This window comes from Xenopus tropicalis, chromosome 3 (genome assembly GCF_000004195.4).
Source record: "Xenopus tropicalis strain Nigerian chromosome 3, UCB_Xtro_10.0, whole genome shotgun sequence".
Classification (NCBI taxonomy): domain Eukaryota; kingdom Metazoa; phylum Chordata; class Amphibia; order Anura; family Pipidae; genus Xenopus; species Xenopus tropicalis.
Window position 1 is genome coordinate 98,081,589 of NC_030679.2, and position 18,743 is coordinate 98,100,331.

The 18,743-nt window shown below is 38.6% G+C and overlaps 1 protein-coding gene across 1 annotated transcript in view; it reads left to right on the forward strand.

Annotated features, from left to right (window-relative positions):
- Positions 1-2,083: 2,083 nt before the first annotated feature.
- tars3 (threonyl-tRNA synthetase 3) overlaps positions 2,084-18,743 on the forward strand; it is a 33,955-nt gene continuing 17,295 nt past the window's right edge. The window contains 7 exon segments of the mRNA NM_001102753.1: positions 2,084-2,503; positions 4,251-4,340; positions 11,174-11,364; positions 12,121-12,244; positions 12,768-12,889; positions 13,717-13,834; positions 14,440-14,504. Of these exon segments, the coding sequence (NP_001096223.1) occupies positions 2,183-2,503; positions 4,251-4,340; positions 11,174-11,364; positions 12,121-12,244; positions 12,768-12,889; positions 13,717-13,834; positions 14,440-14,504 (1,031 nt within the window). The 5' untranslated portion in view covers positions 2,084-2,182.

The window sequence follows — 18,743 nt, forward strand, 5'->3', positions numbered from 1 at the left end:
AATGGTATCTTCCAGCCTTTTCTTAGGCTGAGATATGTAACTGTCCCTGCCCTGCAATGGTATCTTCCAGCGTTTGACCAGGCTGTGATATGTAACTGTCTCTAGGCTGCAATGGTATCATCCATCCTTTTCCCATGCTTAGATATGTAACTGTCTCTAGGCTGCAATGGTATCTTCCAGCCTTTGCCTAGGCTGAGATATGTAACTGTCCCTGCACTGCAATGGTATCTTCCAGCCTTTGCCTAGGCTGAGATGTGTAACTGTCCCTGCACTGCAATGGTATCTTCCAGTCTTTGCCTAGGCTGAGATGTGTAACTGTCCATGCACTGCAATGGTATCTTCCAGCCTTTGCCTAGGCTGAGATGTGTAACTGTCCCTGCACTGCAATGGTATATTCCAGCCTTTGCCTAGGCTGAGATATGTAACTGTCCCTGCACTGCAATGGTATCTTCCAGCCTTTGCCTAGGCTGAGATGTGTAACTGTCCCTGCACTGCAATGGTATATTCCAGCCTTTGCCTAGGCTGAGATATGTAACTGTCCCTGCACTGCAATGGTATCTTCCAGCCTTTGACCAGGCTGAGATATGTAACTGTCCCTGCCCTGCAATGGTATCTTCCAGACTTTTCCCAGGCTGTGATATGTAACTGTCTCTAGGCTGTAATGGTATCTTCCAGCCTTTGCCTAGGCTGAGATATGTAACTGTCCCTGCACTGCAATGGTATCTTCCAGCCTTTGCCTAGGCTGAGATATGTAACTGTCCCTGCACTGCAATGGTATCTTCCAGCCTTTGACCAGGCTGAGATATGTAACTGTCTCTAGGCTGCAATGGTATCTTCCAGCCTTTTCCTAGGCTGAGATATGTAACTGTCCCTGCCCTGCAATGGTATCTTCCAGCCTTTTCCCAGGCTGTGATATGTAACTGTCTCTAGGCTGCCATGGTGTCTTTCAGCCTTTGCCTAGGCCGAGATATGTAACTGTCCCTGCACTGCAATGGTATCTTCCAGCCTTTGACCAGGCTGAGATATGTAACTGTCTCTAGGCTGCAATGGTATCTTCCAGCCTTTTCCTAGGCTGAGATATGTAACTGTCCCTGCCCTGCAATGGTATCATCCATCCTTTTCCCATGCTTAGATATGTAACTGTCTCTAGGCTGCAATGGTATCTTCCAGCCTTTGCCTAGGCTGAGATATGTAACTGTCTCTGCACTGCAATGGAATCTTCCAGCCTTTGCCTAGGCTGAGATATGTAACCTGTCCCTGCACTGCAATGGTATCTTCCAGCCTTTGACCAGGCTGAGATATGTAACTGTCCCTGCACTGCAATGGTATCTTCCAGCCTTTGCCTAGGCTGAGATATGTAACTGTCCCTGCACTGCAATGGTATCTTCCAGCCTTTGCCTAGGCTGAGATATGTAACTGTCCCTGCACTGCAATGGTATCTTCCAGCCTTTGCCTAGGCTGAGATATGTAACTGTCCCTGCACTGCAATGGTATCTTCCAGCCTTTGCCTAGGCTGAGATATGTAACTGTCCCTGCACTGCAATGGTATCTTCCAGCCTTTGCCTAGGCTGAGATATGTAACTGTCCCTGCACTGCAATGGTATCTTCCAGCCTTTGCCTAGGCTGAGATATGTAACTGTCCCTGCACTGCAATGGAATCTTCCAGCCTTTGACCAGTCTGAGATATCAAAATACATATTTGACAGCTAGGGGGCCCAGTGGGGCATTGAACTAATAAGTGGTTTTAATATATAGCTATGAAAAATGTCAAATTGCTAAAATTTAGAGGGGCCTAAAATGACTTAGTGCCCAGAAATTTTATTCATAAACCAATAAATTTTTGACCACGTTGGGTAAGGACAGCAGCAGTCTAACAGAGTTAAAATGGGCCCAAGCAGAGACAGCTAAGATAGTGTCTGCACATAAAAGGGAAAGCTGCAGGCAGAATAATAATAATAATAATAATGAGTAGCAGGTCTGTACTATTAGCGGGGAGCCTAGGGCAGGGAGCCAGCGCACTGACCAGAGCAAGTAGCAGAATTAGCACCGCAGGAAAAGACCAACTCATTAGTAGAAGGGAGCGGAGAAGCCGCGATAAAGAGCAGTACATCGCAGGAGCCGCAGAGACACAGAGCCTGCCTCACAGCTGTCACATTGCGTCAGCGCGTACACCAGCTGAGCTATGGCTGCCCACATTGCACAACGCCTGACCGTGCAAGAGCAGGAGATCCGCCGGCTGAATGAGGAGATCGGACGCCTGTTGGAGCTGGGGCTGCAGGGCAGCGTGGAGCATAGTCCCAACCCCGTACTGGAACAGCTCCGGGCAGAGAACGAGAAGCTCAAATACCGCATCTCGCACCTACAGCGGAGCCTGAGGGAGGAGCAGGAGAGGGCTAGGCCCGGGCAGTACGGGGAGCCGGGACTGAAGGACGCGGCGCCGGTAGAGGAACCAAAGCAGCAGAACAATAAAGCGAAAGAGAAGGGTCAGGCCACTAAAGGGGAGGTAAGGCTGGGAAATAGCCGAGGGGAATGAAGTCCCTGTTACAAGGAAGCTGCTGCTCCGGTACTGGCTCAGTCTCTGGTAAAGCCTTCCCTAATGGGCACGCCATGCCTTTGTTACTGTCTATATAATCCCCCTGATAATGAAATAAACTACAGTATTAGCGGTTACTTGTAAGCCTGCTGTAAAGCTGATCATTCTATTTAGATATGTTTGCTGAATTACAATGCCATTGTACTACTTATTAATTATATTGTGTTATTTTACAATTAGCTACAAACCTATTTATAAGCAGCTACAAGTACTAACTGCTAAGAGAGTAGGAGGCGTGGCCTATTTGGCTGGGCCTGGCCTGGTATTGAGCTTCTGCTGCATTAAGTATTGCCCCTATTAATACATGTTAATCATTATAATACTAGCATAACGGATCATTTCTTTTGGGGGTGTTTTAGGGGCTGTTGCCTAAATACAGCCCCTTTTTACCCACCTACCTCTTTTGAATCAGAGTGGGCCTAGGGAGTGGGCATCGCTAGTGCAGTTGTGCTCTCTAAACTGGAAGAACTGAATTTCCATTTTAAAAAACAAAAATTTGCCTCTTAAAGTTATCAGAGGTGGCTTTATGCCACCCCCAGTTACTAGCCATCTGAAGCAAGGTTCTCATGAAACAAAAGGGGAGAAGGTTAGAGACAGTGGAGGAAAACACAATCTGAACAAAACTAGAATTCTGTAAATCAACACCTCACAATTACCATAATAATGTAAAAGAAGTCAAACCACATATCACATGCGATTACAGCAGCACGGAACAGACCTGCTATGCTATTTCACGCTGAGGAGAAGCTGTGCAACCCAGCATGCTTAAGGCCACATAAGAGGTTTTCACAGGAGATGTGTGAGAAGTTTGCTCTTTTTTTGCTGGCAAGGTGACTTCCATCCGAGCTGGAATTAAGTCTAAAAACTCTGTATCCCTCCAAAGTCCCAGCAGGGTAGATGTCAAATTTCCTTGACCTAGGCACTACAGAGCCATTACTAACAAATATGGACCACATTTCCCCATTAGTCCATAAAATTGTCTGCAAACAGGCATATTTCCAGAAAAACTTAAGGAAGCCATTATCAAGCCTTTATTGGAAAAAAAATCATCCCTGGACCCAGATAACCTGGTCAACTACAGACTAGTCTCAAACCATTCCTTTATCTGAAAAATTATATTAAAGGCGGTGCCACAGTCAAATGTAAAAAGACTTGGAGAGCAACACAAGCATCATAAAAGTTTATGGAGGTTGGATTGGCTATTAGGTAGCCTCTATGCCAGGGATCCCCAAACTTTTTTTTACCCACGAGCCACATTCAAATGTAATAAGAGTTGGTGAGCCACAGAAGCATGAAAAATGTCTCTGGGGGTGCCAAATAAGGGCTGTAGTTTGTTATTTGGTAGCCTCTATGTAGACTGGCAGACTACATTAGGCTTTGTTTGGCAGTACACCTGTTTTTATGCAACCAAAACTTGCCTCCAAGCCAGGAGCTTAAAAATAAACAACTCCATTAAGGCCCCTGGGAGCAACATCCAAGGGGTTGGTAAGCAACATGTTGCTCACGAGACACTTGTTGGGAATCATTGCTGTAGACCAGGGATCCCCAACCTTTTTCACCCCATGACAAAAGCCATAAATCATGGATTTTTTTTACTGCAGGCCCCTCAATCTTTTAACTGCCATTTTTAACCAAAATATTTATATCTGTATCGCAGAATTCGGTGGGAGGAAAACCGTCTGCTTGTGAAGGAAATAAAAAAAATGAGAAGAAAGCTGGAAAAGAAGTTGATGGGCATAAGCAAGAGGTATATATCATTTCGGCAATTTATCTTACCATTGATATCAGCATTAAATATTGACACTACATTCTCTTAATCCTTTAGAAACCAAACTCATTGGCTTCATCTAAAATACTTTGTTCTGAAAACTTAAATACCTCATATCCTAAAAATGAATGCAAACATTGGCAGCACTGTTGTTTAATTTTGCACTTTTCTCAAGTTTCTGTAGTTGGATACAATAAGCAATAAAATAAAATGCAAATAGAATGAAAGGCATTCTGTTATTCAAACAAGTGACTGGTACACATTAAAATGTAATACGCAAGTGTTGGTTCTATTATTCATACAGTGTACTTAACAAGAATGACTGATATACCACTTTCCATAATATTTTTTTTAAAAAAATGTCTTGCGAGTGCCCGGACTGGAACACTTTGTTAAACATTTGTTATGCTCAAAGGCTTTTTCACCTTTAATTTAACTTTTAGTATGATGTAGAGAGTGATATTCTAAAAATATGCAGTTGGTTTTCATTTCTTATTATATGTGTTTTTTTTTTAATTATTTTAATGTAGCAGCTTTGCAGTTTGGAATTTCAGCAGCTATGTAGTTGTTAGAGACCAAATTACCCTATCAACAAGGCATTCATTTAAATTAGATACTGGAATATAAATAGGACAGGTCCTGAATAGAAAAATAAGTAATAAAAAGCAGCAATGACAATAAAATTGTAGCCTCAGAGAGCGATTGTTTTTTTTGGCTTCTGAGGACAGTGACCTCCATTTGAAAGCTAAAGAGGCAGAAGAAGAAGGCAAATAATTAAAATTAAAAAACAAAGTATAAGAAGAAAAATTGAAGACCAGTTAAACTTAGAACTGACTATTCTATAATATACTAATTGTTAACTTAAAGGCAAATAACCCCTTTAGTCATGTGATTTCAGAACTAGTCCGCTATACTTTTGCTGCTTTTCTTTTAGCGCTAGATTTCTTACTGTTTACATACAGACTAAATGATACACAGTACAGTGTTGTACATAAATATTTTCCACCCAATTGGATTAAAGATGGCATTTTTGGGGGCATTTGTAAGTGCACCCATTAAACTGGTTTTGTGGTAATCTGTTATAGCTGCTATATTTTACCAGTTTGCCCAGCATTTTTGGCTGAGTAGATAGTAATCTGCATTTTTCCCAGCTTAATTGTATCTTTTAATTTTTTCAATAGTATTTAAAAAAAAAAAAAAAAGAAAGCATTTTGCCATTTTGTTACAAAAAAAAAAGCTCTATAAAAGTACTGTCCAACATCAGTAATTATACTGTTGGATTTTTTTTTTAAACAGTGCAAGATTGGGCATGGTTTAATTCTTTCTATAAAATATCCACCTTTATACAAAATTCTTTTCCTGTACCATAATTTTGCGTCTATATACGGTTCAGAGGTCTAGGCCAAATAAACAAGGGAAATAGATTTCCCCAAACTGACTCCTCATAGAGCAGCTCCAAAATGTAAGGAGGCTGTGCAACCAATTCTGCTCTTTTGCATCTTGGCTGCGAAGCAGGAAGAGGCGAGCACTACCCAAGACTTTAGAAGGCTAGCTCCAAAGGAGAGATGTCCAGCAGCAGAGACAGCAGAAAGTGGTCGAAAGACAGATTTTCTACAGCTCATTCACAGAAGGGAATACTGGGATACCTTGCGTCGTCCATGGAAGGTCATCTTTCCTCTCGAAGTATGTTATTTTCTTTTTCTTCTGTTTTTTTTTATCTGATACTGTGTGTTCTTCTATTTGTATTTACTATTTTCTTTATGCTTATGTGGTAGGACACATTGACAGAGCATGCTTCAGCCATAATTCTCGTTAGACTTGATGAGCATCGGGACATCGCCACACAGGAACAGCTGGAACATTTGAGTGACCCCAACATGCCAAGATGGCTGCATAAACACAACAGTATTATGTACCGATCACCAAGCAACACGTGGAAAATCCTATTTCAGAATCCGGTGAGAATACTGATATTTTATTTTCCAAATGCTCTTCTCTTGGATTATAATATAGCAGGTACCTATATGTCAGCGATGATCTGTTATCTGTATTTCAGTGCCTATGATGGATATGACTGCATTTAAGCATTTAATATCCTGGGCCATGCTGCATTTTCACTGTCCAGGTTGTAATTATTTGCCATACAAAGAAGTTTATTGTGGGCCAGGAAACCCTTATTTGGGGTTCACATCTAGCATGCTTATGTGTGGTTATCACTCATGTAGTTAGACTTACCACCAATGCCAGTAAGAACTGACGCATGTTAAGTAGGGAGCATCAAAATATTATGTAAACTTTTACCCTTTTTTAAAATTCAGATTTATAGAGAGTTTTCACTTTTAATGACAAACATGTTCAACGGCCAGTATTTTAGTTACCACCATAAAAAAACATATTTGAGAATAAACAAAAGCAGGAGAATGGAGTCAGTCCATTCTTTTATCTGGGGAGGGAGAGTGTGGAGAAGGGACTAACCAATTTATCAATTAAATGAAGAGCAAAGCAAGTGTCCTTGTATGCTTCTTTCAGTTAACTATGTATCCAGGTCTGCTTGTTTGGGTTAAATGCATAAGTACAAACTGCAGATTGCATATATGGCATTTGTCTAAGGCGTTAAGTTGTCCATATGCAGTCAGCAGATCATTGGCCCATGTATTGACCCTAACCATTGGCAGCCCAATTGTATACATTATGGCCAGTATCAGATATGTATTGGATAGATTTGAAAATCACATGAGGACCTCATTGGTGCGTTCATGTCGATGTGTGTGCTCAGGCCAATATTAGCATAGGGTGGCCAAATTGGGCAAAGATCCACTCGTTTGGTGCCAAAACAGTAGCTCTATTATTATATGTCCAGCTTTACTCATAATACAGGCTTTTGTGCAGCCTGGCCAGAACAGATTCATAGTGAAGAATTCCATAGTCTGATTGAAATTGATTAGCATTGCATGAAAAAGTTTTTGAGTATTGTTTGTAAATTGTACAGTTACATGGGTTAAGATGATGTATTAATGATGTGCTTAGTTTGTGCCATAAACACTTATGTGCCAAGTAAATACTGGTGTTGTATGTAGCAATCACACTGCATGAGAGCATTAAGATAATTAGGTGTTTTGTTTCTTCTTGTAGTTGCCAGATAACTATTTACTCTATCTGAAGAGAGACAACACTCCGGTAAAGTTTTTCAAAGACACGCCAACAGAACTGCATCCTCTGTGTGAGTTCCCAAGAGCTGATTGATTGTGTGCAGTGGATGCTCTGTCATGCTGTGACTATCAAATTAGGCATCTTGATTGGAATTAATGGGTGTTTCTTTGTTTTGCTTTCCAGCACATCATTTATTAAAATGAAGATGGATAAAAAGTCTACAGATAATTGACTGTATTTATTACTAAAAATGTTGAAAGAACAAGTGTGCTTATCAGTCCGTCTCATAAAGAACAGAACAGTCCTGTTGGGTCATTTGATATTTACCAATCTGCCACAAAAAACATTCTGAGATCTACTCGCCTATCATATTTAATCAATAATGCTTTTCATTATCTGTTGTTGGTACCACCATTACTATTCTGTAACATTTTCTTTATATAAAGTATATGAACAAATGTAAGGAGACTGATATAGTTTATGATTAAAGCTAAACAAAGGGGGTTATGTAATAAAAGGTATTAGATTAGGTGCAAAAGCCCCAGACCCTTAGCTCAGAAAGCAGTTAACCAACAGAAAGAAACCAGGGGGCATCCAGGCATTTAAAGATCCACAAGGTCCACAAAATTAAAGTAAAAAAGAATGTATTGGAAATTTCTTTTTAGAGTTCAGCATCTTCAGTGGTCCTATGCATTTTATGCCCCAAGGGCACTTAGTCATCGGGTGTCATGAGTGCCATTGTGGTGCAGAAAGTGTAGGGTCACTGGAGATACTAAACTTTTAAATGACATTTTCAATAAACACTATTTAACTTTGATTTTTGTGGCCCTCGTGGAATCCTTGAGTGCCTGGATACCCCCTGGTTTCTTGCTGCTATGTATTAAAAGGTGCCAAGTTTGGTACAGGTCTAGTCTCCTGTAGCAGCCAATCAGCAAGGAGCAATTACTGTCCCCCTGTTTGAAAGCAAACATATTGGTTGCTATTGCTTATGGCACTTAGGCAAACTTTGTGTCTTTTATTACATATGGATGGGTCTTAGTTTATTTTTACTCCCCCAATACATAACTGCTGCTACAATGATAGAACTATCAGTGTCAATAATCCTATAAAGTGTTTGTTGTTATAGGTGCAATGGCCTGGTTGTGCTTAGAAGATGTTTTATTGTGATTCACTAATGCATCCTTTGTGTCCAACAGAGTCTCATACATACATTATACAGAGTTGGGAACATGTTAAATTTCTCTCTTCATTTTGTAAAACTGTGCACATTATCCAGTTACCATTTCAGTAATAAAACATAAGATCTGTATGTACAGCCCAAGTCTCTAAAACTTTCTTTAACTATTTGTGCCTTGCTATCTTTACATTTTTGCTTTTTACTCAGAAACACCAACACAACCTGTCCTATTTGCTTTAAAAGCAACCAGCCTGTGGCACATTATGCCTGGTATTTACCACTAGGATTTGCTGTGAGTTATCTCACATTTAAGTACAAGGAAGGTGCATTAATGATTTTTTTTTGTAAACACACTGATGTGACAAAGGCTTTAATAGTCAGCCTGAGGCCACAATTACACCAGTTTTTATCAGGAACTATAATACTATAGGAAAAAACAGGACATAAAAGAGACAATCAGCGAGCTGAGACTTTGTTCTCCTATGAGAATGGGGATTAAGGCAGGGGGAAAGATACTTTAGCGCAATATGACAGTGGATTGGAATGGAGAAAGTGTGGAAACCGAAGGATAGGCATAGCTTCTTTTGATTACAGGTATGGGATCACATATTCAGAAAGCTCTGAAATACCGAAAGGCCATCAACCATTACTAGGGCACCTGTGAGACAAATCGCTCTTGTGTTTTATTTGAATGTTTTGGAGCAAAGTCAGCTTTTGTAAGAAAACATTACTTAAAAGAAAAATGAAATATTTATTGGCAAGATATTATCTTGAAGCCAGCACACACAGCAAATTGTGGTACACATAAAGAATTTTGTCTTGAAACACAATTTTGTATTAATTCTGACCTGAGCACTCCATTTTTAAAAATATATACACAAATTTAAAATGTGTGCACAAAATAATTTGTTTGTATACTTGGCCAAGAAGGAATTAGAGGGAACACTGACTGGACAAGGGTTTGTCCTTGTTTTATATCACAGAAAGATATCTAAAATAAGTGGACATTTGGGGCAGATTTGTGACAGAATACAGATATGACATTGGCGAGAGTCCAGTATCCTGAAAAGAACATTTGCTGCCCAAAATCTAGTTAAGTGAGTAACTTGTGAAAGATTGGTAAAAGGGAATAGAATCATTGAAAACAAATGTGGTTGCAAGAATGGGGAAGAAGAGCTGGCCTAGGAATGCATGCCCTTGATCTGCAGCTTAGGGAACAATGTAACAACCATTTTTACTTTTTATGTATCCATTAAGCAGAATTATATGATTTTAAGCAATCAACTCACTGACTTTGCATTTTATATAAGATGCAAACTGTGCAACACAGAACCTCTGAAAAACTCTGTTCTGCTTAACCAGAAAATTGTCCCACTGCAAGTTTTGTCCATGGAAGGGAATCAGAGCCCCGACATGTATGGAAAACCATTCCACCAAAATAATTTTCTAAATTGAAGAAACGGGTCTTCGTTTAATTATACATGTCCACAAATTCTCCAATAATTTACACTACACATTTTTATTAACAGCTTATTATCTACTATGGGTTCTAAATCCCCCAGTGCATATCCTTATATTTCATAAATATCATAATAAATATCATATGTGCCCTTCCACCACCCTCCAGCAGCAACAAGTTAAAAAGAATGGAAACCAAAAAGGAAAAAAAAAATGTTATTTTTCTAGCATTGGATATATTTATCTGTGTAAACAAAGTCCCTACTGGTCAATTGTGTTAAATTAAAGGGGTTCTGCCATGATTTTTAAGGTATACTTTTTAAAATATACTGTTGACATAGCAAATAATTCACTCTAGCATTTAACATTTTATTCTTAAAGGAGAAAGAAAGGCAAAGTCACTTGGGGGTGCCAAAACGTTAGGCACCCCCAAGTGACTTTAATCGCTTACCTTTTACCCCAGGCTGGTGCCCCTGTACGGAGAAAACCGCACCAGCCTGGGGTACCTGCAGCGATTCCTCCTTCCGGGTTCCCTGCGTGCGCTGCGCAGTAGAGTTAAAAGCCGAACTTTAACTGAAAAGTCGGCTTTTAACTCTACTACGCATGCGCCGACCGCTGGCATTTTCAGAAAGGAAGCAGGAAGGAGGAAGCACTGCGCTGCAGGTACCCCGGGCTGGTGCTGGTTTCTCCATACAGGGGCACCAGCCCGCGGTACGAGGTAAGCGATTAAAGTCACTTGGGGGTGCCTAACATGTTTTTGTTAAAAACCATAACACCTAAATTATCTATATTAATACTCATTGCTTTCAGTACATTTTGTTGAGTACAGAATTGCCATACAGTGGCAAAAATAGTAACATATAAGTTAGTGTTGATTAAAAAAATGATTGGGGAGTTCTGGAAATTACATGCCTTAAGTAATAAAAGGACATTTTTTCCTCAACATAGTATTCAACTCTCCATTTAGGCTTATGTATTTTTTCTAATTGTAATTCTATATAAATAACAAGACATTTGTCCTCTGCAGGGTCCTTGTGCTCCAGGGTTTATCAAGGACAGGCTAGCACTCTATGAAACCTTGAAAAACGAACACGATGCTTTGCTTGCTGCTCGGGCTGCACATCAGAGTAAACCTATTAAGATCACATTAGCCGATGGGAAGCAGGTTGATGGAGAATCTTGGAAAACAACACCATATCAAGTGGCTATTGGGATCAGGTAAGGTTTAGCAGAACTCAGCATCAACTTCAGTGGTTCAATACTTTTTAAGTCCAAATGTGAGATGTTAACACAAATACATTTACCCTATGATAGTGTGAATATGTAAAGAATGAATGGTGTTCATATATAATGCTACTAATAAAACTTTGGGGAAGGGATTTGCTGTATCTATATGTACAGTGCATCATACAAAAAGCAAGAACACGGATAATATAATTATTCTCTACAGGATGTGCCTGTTCATTAGCGCATATCAGCAGGACCCATGCTACAGGAACAGCAGAGTTATTGATTTCCAGAAACCATATATGTCCTTTCATATCAGTAATGTAATTTGGCATATCATAGTTCAGTACATAACATCCTATGCTGGAAGTGCATTACCATACAAGCACTTTCAATCAAGGTCAATTGCTTTGACTTTATAAGATTCATTTGTGTAAGCCTGGCTGCTTGCTTTGATTATGTCATTTCCCTAATATATGTAGCATTTGTGGCAGATGCAAGCTTTGGTCTAGAAAGATCAGCACTGTCATACTGACTGTCAAGCTGACATACTTACTAAGATGGTAGCGCTCTGTGGTCAAAACTGCTGACCAAATCTGGGAAGTGATTGCAGACAATACCATGCTTATCAATAATGTCAAGGGAACAAAGTCCTGACATCACCAATCCTTAGGTTTAAAATGACTTAACGGAACCCTAGTTAGCAAGCTGATGTACAGTATATTACACATTCTGTTTCTTTTATAGTAAAGGACTGGCTGACAATGTTGTCATTGCCAAAGTGAACAATGAGCTATGGGACCTGGATCGTCCGTTGGAGCAAGATTCCAATGTGGAACTGCTCAAATTTGATAGTGAAGAAGCACAAGCTGTAAGTAACATCAGTTAAAACAAGTACATTTTCTCTGAATATGACTTATGAACAGTAAAGAAGTGTTGTTTTTTTCCACAATATTAAAAGGAAAGTTGACCTTTAGGGTGTTATAAATTAGTGATGCAAGAGCTGGACTTGTTTGGATAGGTAGTGAAGGAGAATTGAAGCAGGGACAAACTGCGAACATCTAATGCCCCACAAAGAAGCCAGGGACAACCACAATTAAAAAATTGAACTGCAGTGAATGGTTTCAGAAACATGTTGCTTTAACTCTGGTGCATATAATGTGAATGTAATGTACATTTCTAGCCTAATGCTGATTCAGGCTTGTGCTGTACTATTTGACTATTTGAAAGCCCCTGCATTTGCAACCAAATTTTTAAATAAGATAAATGTTTTGTTTCCAGCGGAAAAAGATTAAAAATCTCTCTTGAAATAAAAATATAAATAATTTTCTAACTTCCTAGAAAGGACAGTTCATTTTGAAGTGCTTGACTGTTTGTTTTCCTGATTTTGAAAGGTTTACTGGCATTCAAGTGCTCACATCCTTGGAGAGACAATGGAGAATTTTTACGGAGGCTGCCTGTGTTATGGCCCACCCATTGAAAATGGATTCTATTATGACATGTACTTAGATGGAAGGTAAATCATTGCTTTTCTTTTCTTCAACACTCATTTTTTTTTAGATACAATGTAAATTAAGCAACAGGAAGAAAACAAAACTCATTTTTTGGAGTTTTAATAATAGAGGGAAATTCAAAACAAAGTTTACAGATGACCAATGCCAAAGGTGTTTCCTCAGAATTTTTTGATATTAAAAAAGATTTTGGCTCAGAGTAGTAACTTATTGGAGTCATTTCTGAGAAAACAATAGATTTTTCAATGACAAAAACATATTTTCTGTATATTCTATCCATTACTTTTAGTAAATCATGTAATGTTAAAGGACAGGTATTTTCTTACACAAAAATTGTCTAATTACAATTTTAATAATAATAAAAGTACAGGTATGGGACCTGATATTCAGAATGCTCAGGACCTGGGGTTGTCCGGATAAGGGATGTCTCCATAATTTGGATCTTCATAACTTAAGTCTGCTAAAAATCATTTAAATATTAAATAAACCCAATAGGCTTGTTTGCCTCCAATAAGGATTAATTATATGTTAGTTGGGATCAAGTACAAGGCACTGTTTATAATTACAGAGAAAAAGGAAATCAATTTTAAAAATGAGAATTATTTGCTTATAATGGAGTCTATGGGAGATGATCTTTCCGTAATTCTGAACTTTCTGGATAACGGGTTTCCAGATAATGGATCCCTTACCTGTAATAAATACTAAATAATACAAAACCAGATAAATAAAAAGGCGTACTCTTTAAAGATTACAATTAGAATGTGCTAGAAATTAACAAAGCCAGTATATTGCTTGATGTGTGTACTTTATCCTATATTTCTGTATTCTGCAGAGGGGTGTCCAGTAATGAATTCCCTTCTTTGGAGAACATGTGTAAAGCTATTATAAAGGAGAAACAGCCCTTCGAAAGGCTGGAAGTCAGCAAAGACCTGTTGTTAGAAATGTTTAAGGTATTGGAGCCTGACTTGAACTTGAAGCCTTGAGTATGCTGGGGGCATAAAATACCTGGGGTGAGCGGGGCAAATCCAGTCTGTTGAGTTGCAGATGGCAACCTTGCTATAGATTTATTTTTATACTTTTTCTTCTGCATACTAAATATCCCACCCACTAATATGATTTTCCTTCATGGCTTACAAAATATGCCTTTAATCTTTAGGGGTATCTCAATGTAGATTCAGAAATTATTGGATTTATAAAGTATTATGAGCGAATGTTTTCCTGGTAGTATAACCTTATAGCAACAAATTATATATTTACTTTTTTAACCGGTAAAAAAAACTTACTGCTGATGGGTTACTGGACTGTGCAGTCTTTGCTGATGTTACAAAAAAAATGATATTGCATTCACTTTTGTATACTTAAGTCTTATACCATGTGTGGTCCAAATAACATTTTTAAATTTCTATGGGGAATGTTTAAGTAAAATACATTGGTATTATGCAACCATCATAAAGTTCAGCCCTTAATTTATTAACTGTTTAATTGATATTATAAAATTATGAGCTGTTCCATTTTCTATACTTTGTAAATATTTTGTTTTGTTATGCTTTTTTAGTACAACAAATTCAAATGTCGAATCTTAAATGAGAAGGTTGACACACCAACTACAACAGTATACAGGTAAATAGATTATTTCTTTTAAATGACCAAATTTTTCCACTCATGCAGATTCACTGTGAAACTCACTAATCTGTGCTAAAATTTCCACATGACCATGTGTTTTGTTTGCTGGAAAAAAAAATTAGACTTTTTTGTCTGTGGGAAACACAAGAATAAATGCCCACTGACTACAATACATTCGGCACAAGAAAAAACATTAATTGACTATGGATTCAGTGTGGGAAAAAAATACATGAAAGAATGCCAACTTACTTTAACCCTTTCACTGCCAGCCGTTTTGAACAAAGCGGAACTTCTACTGCCAGACAGTTTTTGAACATTTTGCACTGTTTCACTTTAGGGGCCTTTCCTTGGGGGGACTTTTAGTTTACCCAGGAAAACAATATATTGTTTTTTTCAGGACAACCTAAGCTTTTAAAATATGGTAGAATTTTTGTGTAATTCCAATTTTGTAACAAGATATAGGCTTCTAAATGTTTAAAAAATGAAAAAAAATTATATTTTCCATAATATAAACACACATACCAGAAACAAAAATTATTTTATGCATGAAAATACACCTGATTTGGAAAGTCCCATGTCTCCTGAACGTGCCAATACCAAATATATATAGTTTTATGGAGATTTATAGGTCACAAACTCCCGGCAGTACACTACCAAATTTCCAAAGCACTGCTCCAGAAAGCTGCATACTTTAGATTTTAAGGCCAAAAATTCCGCTAACAGAAAGTTTATCCCAGAAAATTTTACATTTTTAGAAAGAAGAGATTCTGGGGAATCCGGAATAGGCGCACAACTGTCTGTCTACTCCAAACTATCAAGTTGCAATGCTTTCCTAAAGTTATTGGTTTTTATCAAAATTTGTGAAATTTTTTTAAAATCGCTTCAATGCTTCCAGTCTATAGTATCTTAACTCCTAAAGGTCATAAAGTAACCAAATAAAACACCCTAAATATGAACGCCAGGGGTCCACTGAACAGTTTGATGCCCAATATGTATAGGTTTAGCTAAGTATGTGGCATGTAAGGGCCCCAATGTGAACATACACCCATATGTACTGTCATTTCAGCTTCTGCAAAATCAACATTTACATCATTATATGTGGGATAAAGCTAGTAAAAAGTACATTCACCCCAGAAAGCCATATATTTTTGGAAAGTACACATTCCCCCGAATCTAAAATGGGTACCCATGTCTTTCTACTCCACAGTACCAAGCCGCAAAGCTTTCCTAAAGTTGGCAATTTTGATAAGATTTCCAAAAATCCACTCAAAGCTTCCAGTTTCCAGCATCTTATCTCCCACATAGCATTAGGTACCAAGATAAAACACCCTAAATATGAACGCCAGGGGCCCACTGAACAGTTTGAGGCCCAATATGTATAGTTTTACCTAAGTATGTGGCATGTAGGGGCCCCAATGAGAACATACCCCCATATGATCTATCATTTCTTTCATTTCAGCTTCTGCAAAATAAATACATTTACATCATTATATGTGGGATAATGCTAGTAAAAAGTACATTCACCCCAGAAAGTCATATATTTTTGGAAAGTACACATTCCCCCGAATCTAAAATGGGTACCCATGTCTTTCTACTCCACAGTACCAAGCCATAAAGCTTTCCTAAAGTTGGCAATTTTGATAACATTTCCAAAAATCCACTCAAAGCTTCCAGTTTCCAGCATCTTATCTCCCACATAGCATTAGGTACCAAGACAGAACACCCTAAATATGAACCCCAGAGGTCTACTGAACAGTTTGATGCCCAATATGTATAGGTTTACCTAAGTATGTGGCATGTAGGGGCCCCAATGTGAACATATACCCATATGTACTGTCATTTCTGTCATTTCAGCTTCTGCAAAATCAACATTTACATCATTACATGTGGGATAAAGCTAGTAAAAAGTACATTCACCCCAGAAAGCCATATATTTTTGGAAAGTACACATCCCCCCAAATCTAAAATGGGTACCCATGTCTTTCTACTCCAAAGTACCAAGCCATAAAGCTTTCCTAAGTTTGATGATTTTTATGGCATTTCCAAAAATCACCTCAAAACTTCCACTATACAGCATCTTATTTTCTACATGTCATTAGGTACCAAGATAAAACACCCTAAATATGAACCCCAGAAGTCTACTGAACAGTTTGATGCCCACTGTACATAGGTTTATCAAAGCACATGGCACTTAGAGACCCCCAAATATACCTTGTGCACACTAATTTCATGGTTTATCTTTACCTAATTCATAAACACATGGCAGTTTTATGAGGGGTAGAAGCTGCAGAAATGTAGGGTGACCCCTAAAAACCCTATATTTTTGGAAAGTACACATTCTGACAAATCCAACAAGGGTAAAGAGTCCTTTCTACACCAAAGTACCAATCTGCAAAGCTTTCCTAAAGTTAGTGGTTTTTATGACATTTCAGAAAATCACATAAAAATATTGCAGTTTGCCGCATTTATCTCACACAATTTCTTGCGTACAAAGGCAACTCACCCCAAATAGGAACACCAGAGGCCTACTGAACAGTTTGATGCCCAATATACATAGATATACCAAAGTCTGTGGTGTGTACTGAACCCAAAATGAAAATAGCGCATATGGATTTCTAGCCAACTTAGCTTTTGCACACAGAGCCCCCTGACAGCGTATTATGCACCGTAACCCCCCTAACTATACAGAGACCCCCAGAAAACCATATATTTTTGGAAAGTACACATTCTGACAAATCCAACAAGGGTAAAGAGTCCTTTCTACACCAAAGTACCAATCTGCAAAGCTTTCCTAAAGTTAGTGGTTTTTATAACATTTGAGAAAATCGCATAAAAATGTTGCAGTTTGCCGCATTTATCTCACACAATTTCTTGCGTACAAAGGCAACTCACCCCAAATAGGAACACCAGAGGCCTACTGAACAGTTTGATGCCCAATATGCATAGATATACCAAAGTCTGCAGTATGTACTGACCCCAAAATAAAAATAGCGCATAAGGATTTCTCGCCTGCCAACTCAGCTTTTGCACACAGAGCCCCCTGACAGCCTATTATATGCAGTAAGACCTCCAAACTACACAGGGACCCCCAGAAAACCATATATTTTTGGAAAGTACACATTCTGACAAATCCAACAAGGGTAAAGAGTCCTTTCTACACCAAAGTACCCATCTGCAAAGCTTTCTTAAAGTTAGTGGTTTTTATGACATTTGAGAAAATCGCATAAAAATGTTGCAGTTTGCCGCATTTATCTCACACAATTTCTTGCGTACAAAGGCAGCTCACCCCAAATAGGAACACCAGAGGCCTACTGAACAGTTTGATGCCCAATATGCATAGATATACCAAAGTCTGTGGTGTGTACTGACCCCAAAATGAAAATAGCGCATAAGGATTTCTCGCCTGCCAACTCAGCTTTTGCACACAGAGCCCCCTGACAGCATATTATATGCAGTAAGACCCCCAAACTACACAGGGACCCTCAGAAAACCATATATTTTTGCAAAGTACACATTCTGATGAATTCAAAATAGGTAAAGTTATTTTTGTACACCAAAGTTACACATGGCAAAGCTATGCTAAAACAGATCAGGAATACTAATATAGGGATAAAATGCAATAAAACCACAAAAATTGTGCAAATCAATGAAACAACAAAATAAGTCACATGACAGTAATTAATGGTCAGAATATTTGATCCAATAGTCACACTGTCAAAATAAACAGTTTTGGGGGGAAATAAAAAAAAAGAAGTAAAATGAAAAAAAAATAAAAAAAAATTTAAAAAGTTTTTGTGAGTTTGTGTATACATGTGCACATGTAAAAGTTGTGTGACAGTGTGTATATGAGTGTATATAAGTGTATATAAGTGTGCAAAGTGGGAAAAAAACTGTGCTAAATTGTGTTGTATGTGTGTATAAATGTATATAAATGTATGTAAGTGTGTGTAAAAGTGTGTATAAACAAAAATAAACTCACACTTACCTGTCCTGAAGATCAGATCGGTTCCCTGCTCCTCCATGTTGCACTCGTCGGAAGGAAGTAGGTGGGAGGCGGCTCTGAGGGGGAAGCGGGAAGCAGTACAAGCAGAAGATGCAATGCGATCGCATCTGCTGCTTGTAGGATGGTCCTGCGACAATCGCATTGCAGGACCATCCCCCCCAACCCCCTCGGCTCGTTGCCGAAGGGGTTTGAGGCACATCTGTCTCTCTGCACCGGCGGCTTTTGCCGCAGAT